Below are 12293 nucleotides of genomic sequence, written 5' to 3'. Positions count from 1 at the left end.
GAATTGGGGGTCCATTCTGTCTGGTCAGGTGTTTATAGTACGAAGTTATAGGAATTTGAAAGTGTTCATGTTGAGGAGTGCATTAAACACCACCCAATATGTTGATATTACATGGAATGGAACAGAAGAACAGCTTTAGTTCATAAAGGATGTCTTCCTCCCACTCTTAGCAATAATGTCTATCATTGACCTCTTTACTATCATCTTGTTTAGGAAAAGAGTCTCTTCTCTTTTGACTACCAAACGGTTTTCCTCTACCTCAGTGAAATGAGCAGGCCATGTAGATTCTCACTAGGAAAGAGGATGGTGGCAGCAAATCCACAATTTCACACCATGATGACCAGTGGTGAGGTTTCACCTTACAACATGGGGGCAAATGGTGTGGAATCCACTGAGCTGAATTATAAAATGCTGGCAGCCATGGAGATTTAAAGCTCTTCAGACACATATTTAAGCTTTGTTCATGCAGTTAAACAGCAGCTGGAGGAGCTGAACTTTTGAGACTCCCGCAGACGTGAACCTTGCTGCAAGATTTCACAAAGGCAGAACCTACAGTCAATGGTCAAAAGCATTTCAGACTTGGTATGGGATGCGTTACAGCAGAAGTGAGTTTGAAACTCCATTGAGGTGGAGCACTAGTCACACCGGGATACTTACATGTTAAACTGGGTAGCAGTGATCTATAGGAGCAATCCCAAATTGAGGGTCAGCCAGACAGCATAGGAGGCTACATGAATAAAAATGAAATCTCTGGTGGGTGAGGGAAACCTTTCAAAACAAAAGGTACAGTTTTCAGGCTGGGGAAGTTAGAAGTGTGCAGAGTATTTACAGCTGAGGTACAAAGTCACCACCTAGCCAGTGGGCATTATGAGTCTTGGCTACAGTGAGGATAATTAGGTGACACACAGAAGAATTTAAAACAAGGTTGAAGACCTGAGAATTGTGTGAAGGCAGAATTAAAGCATTGAAAGGGTAATTTAGAAGCCTTAACAAACAAGGTCTATTGGAAGAAGAAAGTTAGAAGACTAGCGAAGCTGCAGAAAGGTAAGAGACCTATTACTTAAAGATGCAGTAATGGCAGGATGTGTTGATTTAAACCACACACAGCTGGAATCATCAAGGAAAAGCCATTAATTTATCTTAAAGTTATTAAAGGAACAGGAATCATTATCAAAGCTGCATGTGAGAGATAATGGGAACTGCAGATGCTGAAGAATCGGAGATAGCAAAGTGTGGAGCTGGATGAACACAGCAGGCCAAACAGCGTCTTAGGAGCACAAAAGCTGACGTTTTGGGCCTAGACCCTTCATCAGAAAAGGGGGATGGGGAGAGGGTTCTGAAATAAATAGGGAAGAGGGGGAGGTGGATCAAAGGTGGATAGAGGAGAAGATAGGTGGAGAGGAGACCGACAAGTTAAAGGGGCAGGGATGGAGCCTGTAGAGGTGAGTATAGGTGGGGAGGTAGGGAGGGGATAGGCCAGTCTGGGGAGGATGGACAAGTCAAGGGGGCGGGATGAGGTGAGGAGGTAGGGAATGGTGGTGGGATGAGGGGATAGGTGAGAGGAAGAACAGGTTAGGGAAGCGGGGACAAGCTGGGCTGGTTTTGGGATGCAGTGGGGGGAGGGGAGATTTTGAAGCTTGTGAAATTCACATTGATGCCATTGGGCTGCAGGGTTCCTAAGCAGACTATGAGTTGCTGTTCTTGCAACCTTCAGGTGGCATCATTGTGGCATTGCTTAGGAACCGTCTATCCACCTTCGATCCACCTCCCCCTCTCTCCCTATTTATTTCAGAACCCTCTCCCCATCCCCCTTTTCTGATGAAGGGTCTAGGCCCAAAACATCAGCTTTTGTGGTCGGCCTGCTGTGTTCATCCAGCTCCACACTTTGTTATCAAAGCTGCATGTAGCAAGTTTCAGTCACAAAGCCATTAAGGAAATGAGGATCATCTATTAATGCTGTGATTGGTGGGATTCATCTACGGAAAGCACAAAAAGGCAGTAATTGTCTTTTCACTTGCAAACAGAGGGAGTCTTCCATCTTACTTGAAGAATGCAGGGATTCTTCATTCTGAATACACAAGCAGAACAGTATAGCGGAAAAACATGAACAACATTGCTATACCACTGAATTAAAAGCCTTTTAAGCAAGAAACATCGGTACCATATTAGGAAGGCATGGCCATTTGAAATAATATTGCTATGAAGATTTAGTTTCAGGGAGTGGCCGAGGTAAACACAGAATTGGATATCTTGAAGAAAATAAGTCTTAAGATACAAAATTGCTACCAGTCAAGATATTAATCATCATCCAAACACATTAATAATACGTTTACATTCAATTTTGGATTACATCTAATGTTATTATAGCTTTCTAATTGTTAGAAGAAGAAATAAAAAAAAGGTAAAGTAGGACACTGTCACAGAGCAGCCAGAAGACAAATAGCCAGCACAAAAAAGTTAATCGTGTAAAAGAACCTACAATAAAAGAAAAGCCAAAGTCATTTCCAGTGCAAATAGATCATCCAGTCCTGGCTTTTTCACAACAGGGGATATTGATGTCAACTGACCGTCACTAATTTTAGGCTTAATATAAGAATGAGTACACTACATTTTCAAATAACATCACATGATTGAACAAACAGTTTACAAGCAACAACAGTGCAGTTACACGGTCCAGGAGGGATATCGACGAAGATTCAAAATATATGACAAGCAAATCTGCAAAACAATTGCGTCAAATTGTGAAGAATGTATACATATTTCACAATCGCGAATTCTCACTCTTGAGCACGAATGTGTGTTTTTACATGACTTTTCTTGAAATGGTGGAAGGAATCAAATTGGTTAAGATGAAAACAAAGCAGTCAAGATCTGGTCAAAGAAGCCATCATCAATACTCGAAATCTGCTACAGTTGGGCAGATTGGGCAGAATCAAACATTGTTGTGAAAAGGGAAACTCAGTGGTGAGAGATCACTACATTTTTGTAGAAAGCTTTCTTTGAGGCTAATGGTACACACCACTCCTTCACTCATCACTAGCGCTCACCACTAGCTCTTGATCATTTTATTACATACTGTATAATAAACAATGTCCAAATAGTAGAAGCAGAACAACACCGCACTTAGCAATGTTGTTACAAGCCCATGTATGTGTTAAAATACATATGGATAGTTGAGCCTCAGAGACAACAAGGCATCTTTAATCAGTTCGGAAAATTTCAGAAATCACCTTACAACAAGATGCAAGCTATGCATCCTTTTATGTGCCAGTGCATGCCTGACGTCAAGTTGCTTAGCAAGGATATTCTTACCAGCCACTCAGCTGTGTTTGTGTTAGTGAAAATATTTATCAATTCCCCACTTTCAAATACTTACTTAAAACAGGACCTCTTTTCTAAAGTATCTTATAATGCTTTCCTGAAGCTCCATTTATTTTGCATTTGTTTTTCAAAATTTTCAGTATTCAAGCATTGTTGAAATGGCTCACCCTCGGTTGCCCCTGAAAAGATGGTGATGGGTCATCTTCAAGAACTAGTGCTGTGCATTCAATGAATGTAGTTACCTAGCACTGTTAAGCAGGGAGCTGCAGGATTTCATGATGAAAGTAAACTACTTAAATTCCATTTCGATAGTTTAGCTGGAATAGATGGTTGTTATGGGCAGGTAGGCTTTGAAATGCAAGGAAGTGCTAATCTGAAATGAACGAGCAACTAATTAGTTAAATTAATATGGAACTACAGAATTCATAAATAATGAATGGTCTTACATTTTCATTAGCCTCCTAATTAGTAAGAAAAATCAATGATCTCAGCCAAATTTATTACACAGATCAATAGCAGACCAAATTACTAATCACTTAGATAACAGTACAATATTATTGACTCAAAGTAAAAATGGTCCTCATCCAAGCACTGAATTTTAATGGGGCAAGTAATTTTCCATTCATTTTTATTATACAAAATTCTAGATCCTGTACAAATAATACAGATATTAATCTGTTTATGCAAAATTCTTTTGCCTAAGGCATTTGCCTGTTAATTTTAAATTCATAAATAACTTTGTCTTAATAACAGAAATGTCAGATATTTGCATTGGCTACGATGAATGTGATTTCATCACTTTAACCATGAAGTCTTAATTTAAGGGTGAGATAACTTTAAGCATTTCTGCTTTAACATACCTTGATGTCCATGATATGTATCTGTATATTTGTGTGTGTGTGTTTGCATGTATGCATGTATGTGATGGTTAAATCGAAAATTTACATACAACACATATTGAAAAACTATCTATCTAACAATTAGACTTAATTATAAATGGCAGAATGTGTGATTTAGCTCAAAACATTTGACTTGTACTGCCACTAGAACTGTCACAATTGAAACTGGAGATTCCAAAATGGTATATGCACCACCAGCAAACCCCACACTCATCACTGGTGATATTTACAGAGAGGCTCTTTTGATTTGCAGTAACTTTTACAACATATCATAGAATCCCTACAGTGTGAGAAGAGGCCATTCAGCCCACTGAGTCTGCATTGATCCTCCAAACAGCCTCCCACCAAAACCACGACTCTACCTATCCCAGTAACCCTACATTCACCGTGGACATTCCACCTAACCTGCACATCTTTGGACTGCACGAGAAAACTGGAGCACTCAGCAGAAACCCAGGCAGACATAGGGAGAATGTGCAAACTCCACACAGACAGTTACTCAAGGCTGGACTCAAACCCCGGTCGCTGGCTCTGTGAGGCAGCACTGTGAACCACTGTGCCACCATGCCACATGTATTTGTGGGAGTCCTGGGTGGAAGTTCTTGGAGGCATTGTGATGAGCTGTTGGATTTGGAAGGGAGTGTTGTTGCATCATGACAGTCAGAACAGAGATTTCTACCAGATGTGACGAGAGCCTGCTCCCATTATCGAGGCTACACTGCAGTTCCCCATGATGCATGATACAACAGGAACATGGAACAGAGGTTGCAGAGAAGGCAAGCTATGCACAGAAAGAGAAGGAATCAGGCTTTTCATTGATTCTGTACCAATCTTTTACAGAACTTATTTCTTGCCTTCAGTTCAATTGGGAGCAATGTCTGGAAATGTAAGAAGTTGGTCACTGAACTTTGCTACCTTTTCAACAGAACTCAGTGCCAAGCAAGAGGGTGAAGGCAATGCTGCCACAGTTACCATCATCCTCCACTTCTACAGAAGCAGATCATTCCAGGCAGGAGCAACCTACCACATTTTTAGTGAATTTTCTGTCAACCCTTTTGGAGACCGCTCTTGCAAGATTTGGTGAGGTCTTCTCTGTTTACATTGCCATTAGTCCAACAAGATGTAAACTTTGCAAGAAAATTCCCTGCATTAATTGTTTCTAGCAACATTAATGAAGCACTCTAGGACATTTCACCATTTTGCCAGAAGAAGGAAATCTTCCACAGTTTCCTCAGCCCAACCAACACGTAATGAAGCCAGGCCATCTTCCACCATGGTGACATTTCCCTCCAAAGGAATGAAAGGCAAAAATCTGATTTGCATTCAACCCTGACAGACATCCTGAAGTCCAACACTCTCATTGTGCTAAAAGGGTAAAATAATGGGATTGAAAGCAGGAGGACGGGTATATGTTTTTTTTTTCTCTAGCTATATTACCTCACTTCCTCTGGAGGATTTCCTCAAACTTGTCTTGCTTCATAGATGGTGTCTTTGCTGTAAGATTAAGATTGTTGAAGTGATTACTGTGCATAACTTGAGAATTCATGTACATCAAGGAGCCTGATGTTGGCTTAAGCCTGATTAGTTCACTCGCTCATGCTGCTATCAAAAATCAGTTTTTAAAAAATGTCTGCACACTCACTGCAGTAAGAAAAAAAAGGCGTGCATCTCTATAGATCATCTTATCTGCGATACTCCACTACTTAAACTTAATAAAATTACATGGATAAGCTTCCATGAGGCTATCAAGACTAAGTGTGAAATGACACAATATTCAGCACCTGTTACATTGATAACAACAGTGTTCCAGTGTGGCCAGAGATAATGGGAACTGCAGATTCTGGAGAATCCAAGATAACCAAGTGTGAAGCTGGATGAGCACAGCAGGCCAGGCAGCATCACAGGAGCACAAAAGCTGATGTTTCGGGCCTAGACCCTTCTCTCTGATGAAAGGTCTAGGCCTGAAACGTCAGCTTTTATGCTCCTGAGATGCTGCCTGGCCTGCTGTGTTCATCCAGCTTCACACTTGGTTATCTTGGTGTTCCAGTGTGGTGTCAGGTTAGAAGGGGCTGCACAAATGACTTATACTTCCCTAGCAGTCCCAGTGTTGCTAGCAACTTAAGAGAAGCACCGCACATAAATGAGCCTCAGTTGCAAGCAGAGAATTGCAAGGGGATCATTTTGACTTTGGCCGATGGTGTTAAGTGCATTATGGTGGCTCATTTACCCATTAAAAATCTCTCTCAGCTTTGGTCTCTGTCGACTTTGGTGGAGAACAAAACCAGAAGCCTTGTCTACCAGAATACTACATTGATATTGTACACTTTACACTTATTAGCCAGAGTTAAAATTAGCCTGAGTGTGGACAACACACTGCACAGAAATTAGATCTTGCCACAGTCACAGAAATTAGATTATGCCACATCCATTTTTCAGATATGATACACATCTTTAAGCATCGGCAACATTTGCAAGCCTTGTTTGTTCAGTAAATGCCCAGAGCACGTACCAGAACTATGCAAAGGTATGATTTTACAGGTTAATTCACGGTACTGTATTGGTCGCAGAACCCTTTTGTGAAATTGGTTTGCCTCAGCACATGCTTTGTCACATGTTAAACTTAACAGATTTTTAAACTTAGCAAGTACCTGAAGAACCTCTCCTGTTAGCTCTTTCAGTGCTTTGGTGACAAACATTGTTGGATGTCACTTCTGTGAAGTGCCTTGGCTCATTTTGTGCCGTTGTAAGTGCTATATAAATGAATGCTCTTGTCTCTGAGTCAATTAGATAGAATCATTTAAAATGCTTCTTTACTGAAAACAAACTCTTCTCAGTTTCTTTTAAGTTTTTCGCTGGTTTTATTTTTCTTTACCAAATAAACTCCTAAAATGAATTTTAAAATTTAGACAAAGGTTACGTTACTATAAAATGCAGTGGTGCCTGAGCCACCTTTAAAAAAGGTGGTTTCCATCGCTATCTCAGACAGATGCACGTAGAGAGATGAGAACTGGGTATGTGCCATTTAGTATGAGGGAGAAGTGAATATGAGGTAACAGGCTATTTGCACAATTTGTGCCTTACCTTCACCTTTGAAGTATTTTTAAAGCAAACAACAATCCATCAAATTGCTATAGTGAATGGCATTTTCTGTATATTCTACCTCACTATGAACCTTCAAGACAGTCCCCTGCACTGTGGACAATGTTTTCCAGTGACAAAGATATTGAATATGCAATATTTCGTGGTCCTGTTAAATGCTTGAGTTGAGATTAATTTGTGATTTGAGTGATGTGCAATTAGTTGCTGTTTGCAGTGCAAGTAATTGCTTCTTATCAATTACTGGTCCTATGAATTTAATTTTAATACCACTTCATAGCATCTTGCTTACTTACCAGTGTTTCTTCATTTTCTCTGTCCCCATACATTGTTAGTGCAACCATCTGAAAAAGGCTTAAAATGGTTGGGCATCAAAAAGAGTCTGTAACATGTTTTGGTTTTCCGTGAAGGATATTGTAGTGATTGAAACCAGGAAAATTTCATTGACTGCATTGTTAACCTGGTTCAATCAGGAGCCCTGTCTGACAGATATAAACAGGACATTCAGAAGGTCTCTTCAGTCTAGGAGCAGGCTTTGAGCTGGCTGGTCAGAGCACATGTACTTTACACATGTAAATTAAGGGTGATTTGGTGATGGGACATCGGCAGTTATTTCACATACCATTGGAAGAGTAGGTGTCATTCAATTTTTCTTCAATTGCTTCAATTGTGCATCAATTCCTTATCTAAGAAAGTAAATAAATAAAACGTCAGAAAGTTATTATAAAAAGGCAAGAAATTTATAACATTGGATTGAGTTAGTTTTGAAGAGGAACAGATTAGATTAATTCCTCGAAATATCAGTTATTTTATTTCTGAATTAAATCATCTCTTTTCTCTGCTTGATCATAGCCCACGTTTTACAAAGCATTGGCTGGGTCACAGGTCATGCTGAGCAACTTAGTGAACCAGGCACGTGCCATGCTGGATGAACAAGCCCGGCATCTACTTAATGAACATGAGCGAAAAACTATGAGTTACTATCTTGATGAGTACAAGGAAAACAATGTAACTGTTCAAGCTCTGGTTATGGCCCTCTTCGAACTCCTAAACACACATGCGAAGGTACGTTATTGAAAGCTCTTCATCTTGTGATTTTCTAGCAAGCACGTTGACAAACAGAACTGGCCTTTGTTCAGTCACCACTTCTTCAGCAAAAAGTTACAGTGTGAAAACAGGCTATTCAGCCCAGTAAGTCCTCACAACCCTCTGAACAGGGTATCCCACCCAGACCTGCCACCCTACCATAAAACACATAACCCTGTGTTTCCCATGGCTGGTCCACCAAACTTGTCCACCTTTGGGCTGTGGGAGGACAAACCCACACAGACGCAGGGAGATTGTGCAAACTCCACACACAGTTTCCTGAGGGTGGAATTGGACCCAGGTCCCTGGTGATTAGAGGCAGCGGTGCTAAGCACTGAGCTACCGCTGAAGTTAGAAACGAGCCCATTTGGAGGCTTACTTGGGTTAACATCATTGTCTGATTTAGAAAACATGTGAATTTCACCTTGTTTAAATAACAACAATGCAAAATGAGCAAAGAAATTATAATTAAAATCAAATCACCCACTACTGCACTTGATAAATTCCAATGTTGTGGCCAAAGGCAAAATACTATGGATGCTGGATATCTGAAAGAAACACAATGCTAGAAAAATTTGATGGATCTGGTAGCATCTGCAGAGACAGAAATAGCTAATGTTTCAAATTCAGAATGACTCTAGCTCTGAAGAAGTTTTACTGGACTTAAAATGTTAATTGGGTTTCTCCAGAATTCTCTGGATTCATTTCCAATGTTCTAGGCCTTGAGCACACATACTTGTAAATTCATTAAAATTTTGCCTGGGCCTCTAGAACGTGCACCTCCTATTGAAAGCGGGATTACATGTGCCTCTTCAGTTGATAATGGCTGGGGACTAATTCTACTTGCAGAAAAGCTAATTCTGCATCAAACAAATTCATGCATTAATTGGTCATGAAAAAGGAGCCTGGACTGGGATGCTCTTAGTTCTATCTCTTTATGAAAATTAATACAAGCAGTCACAATGAAATAGTAACTATACGCTTCCCCTGTGTTTTGTAGTGAAGATATTAAATTATTTTAAAAGTAGTTTGAAAAGTATTCGGTTCATTTGAAAATTGAGAGACAGCCTCAATTCTATAATTCACTTCACATTTTCTCTGACAACTGTAATAAATTCTTTGGAGTAGATAACAAGATAAAAGAAAATCAGGTGAACTGGCTGCACAGTCAGTGCTGTGCATCTGTGAAAGGAGACAGTAGCTGAACAACAAACTAAAATGTTTCTTTAAAGAGATACCTTCACAGAAGCAGAACTGTCAAATTGATTTTTTATAAACTGATCCCAAATAAAGTAACATCACATTTGAGGAATATTAGAGGGCAGATAAGACATGATCCAAAATATGTTCCTGCGGTCTTGCTTTTCTTCTCTTTTTGAGTGTTCAATGGTCTGTCAGTAACTTCTGAGGAGGAGTAAATAACATATCTAAAGTGTTATTGCGCCAAATTATTTTGATGGGATTTGCTCTGGGATGAGGGAATTCCTGTTTTAAATTCAAATGAAAACAAGTATGAGCACACTATTGTCGACAAAACAGTAAGGGCTGGACAAAATTTATTTGTCATCAGTCAGCATTAAATTCTACTGTGTGTGAATCTACGTCTGCCTATTCCTGGCCAACTCAAATCACCCTGTATTTCCTACTTGACAACATTGTGAGTACATCAACACCACTTTGACTGCAGCAGTTCATGGAGATAGTCCATTTCCACCGCCTCATGACACCTGAGCGTGGATGGGCAAAGCAGTGAGGCTGGCATTTGCCATCACCCTAGAATATATTTGAACAAATGGGTAGTTTTGCAAAACTGTGCTGCCAGCACACAGCAGGTAGAAAAGGGCTACAACCCCGGTGGTTGTCCAAACTGCTGTGGAGTTCCACAAAATAACTCCTCAATTGAATTCATTTCCATTGAATATACTTCTGGCTTAACCAAACTGGCTCACTGCAAGAGTTAGTTCGAGAAAGAATTGATAACTCATCTCTAGTTTACAATCTCATCTTCGGTAAACCACACCAGCACTGCAGCGTCACGAAACTATTCCTTGTCTGTAAATCTAGACAAGTTGAACGTGTGGGCCATCACATGACAGATGCTGTATAATGTGGCTAAACATGAAGTTATAAACTTCAGTGTGGAAGACAGAAAGACAGAATGTTATTGATAATTACATATTAGGAAACAAGGATATACAATGTGATGTGGGTGTCCTCGCATACCAATTTTTAAAAAAAGCAACCAGGCATTTGCAGCAAGCAGTTAGAAGGCAAATGGTATGTTGACCTTCATTGCAGGAGGTCCTGAGTTCAGGAGTAGAGATGTCTTACTGCAGTTATACAGCGCTTTGATAAGACTGCACCTGGCGTATTACTCTGTACAGTTTTAGTCTCCCTACCTAATAGACAATATATTTGCCATAAAGGCAGTGTGGAGGTTCACTAGGATGGCACTGGGGGTGACAGGACTGCTTTGTGAGGAGAATTTGATTTAACTGGGTTTGCAATCACTAGAGTTTATATGGATGAGAGGGGATCTGATTGAAACACATAAAATTCTAACAGGGCTAGACCTACGGGATGCAGTGAAGATGTCTTCCTTGACTGGGGAGTCTAGGAGCGGATCGTTGTCTCAGGGAATGGGGTAGGCCATTTAGGACTGAGAAGAGGAAACATAACTCCACGAAGAGGGTGGCCAACCTGTGGAATTTGTTACCAAGTAAGACAGTAAAGAGGCCAGGTCAATATGTATATTTAAGAAACATGTCGATTCTTTTACATATTAAGGGCATCAAGAGGCATGAAAATAAAGTGGGAAGGTGACATTGAAGTAGAAGATCAGCCATGACTATATTGACAAACAGAGTAGGTTTGAAAGGCTGAATGGCCTACTCCTGGTCTGGTTTCTACGTTTCTATGAATACTCCAAACAAAATGTTTCACAGTAGCAGCAGCAGAGCTGTTCCCCACCTGGAGGCAGAAATTGGGAATTTATATGCTGACCCTTCATCGTTTTTTTCACCTGTTATGAATAGGCAGGCAATAGAGGGATACAGACCACTGAAATGCAAAATGTTTTTAGTTTAGAAAGACATCATGTGTTGGCACAGTTTTGGTGGGCCAAAGAGCCTGTTCTTGTGCTTATTCTTTAACCTTGATTGGATGATTGGTGGGACTAAAAACCAGAATTTTCCAAAGTAAAATGCAGTAGGTTGTGGAAATCTGAAATAAAGTCAAATAATGCTGGAAAATACTTAGCAGACATGAACAACATCTGTGAATAGGGAACCAGAGAAAACTTTTCAGGTTCAATAACTTTCACAAGATCAGATCAGTTTTTGAGGGAGAGCACAACCTAAAATGGTAACTCTTGTTTCTTTCTCCTCTGATGTGACCCACCATACCGAGTGTTAGGACTCTACAGTGCAGGAACAGGCCATGTTGCCCATCAGGTCCACACAGATCCTCCAAACAACATTCCACTCAGACTTGCCACCCCACCCTCTCCCTGTAATCCATGGCCAATCCACCCGACCTGCATATCTTTGGACTGTGGAAGGAGACCCATGTAGACACAGGGAAAACGTGCAAACTCCACACAGCCAGTCACCCAAGGGTGGAACCAAACCCAGCCCCCCAGCACGGTGAGGCAGCCTTGCTCACCACTGTGCTGCCCAGGTTTTCCAATGTTTGCGTGGACAGCTTTATCTTCATTGTTGACGTTGTCATCTTTATAGCCCCAGCAATGCTGTGATATGTACTCCCACGATTTCCTGCCCTTCAGTTTCTTGAACATCATGCAGGGTAAGAGATTAGGTGGGCAGCTATGTTTTGATCATTATTCCTGGTACCTTCAACAAGAATAAAACAGAGAATGCAGGAGAAACTCAA

At 40.5% G+C, this 12293-nt stretch overlaps 1 protein-coding gene across 6 annotated transcripts in view; it reads left to right on the top strand.

Moving 5' to 3' along the window:
• The window catches only part of whrna (whirlin a), a 196482-nt gene that overhangs the window by 121394 nt on the left and 62795 nt on the right, over nt 1-12293 (top strand). For 5 of the 6 annotated variants that reach the window (XM_059638129.1, XM_048558756.2, XM_059638128.1 and 2 more), the window contains exon 7: nt 8169-8381. The exons of the other annotated variant lie outside the window; for it this stretch is intronic. In XM_059638129.1, coding sequence (XP_059494112.1) covers nt 8169-8381 — 213 coding nt within the window. The remainder of the gene's footprint in view (nt 1-8168; nt 8382-12293) is intronic. 6 annotated transcript variants of the gene reach the window in all.

This window comes from Stegostoma tigrinum, chromosome 29, assembly GCF_030684315.1.
Source record: "Stegostoma tigrinum isolate sSteTig4 chromosome 29, sSteTig4.hap1, whole genome shotgun sequence".
NCBI lineage: Eukaryota > Metazoa > Chordata > Chondrichthyes > Orectolobiformes > Stegostomatidae > Stegostoma > Stegostoma tigrinum.
This window is presented reverse-complemented; position numbering and strand designations above follow the sequence as displayed.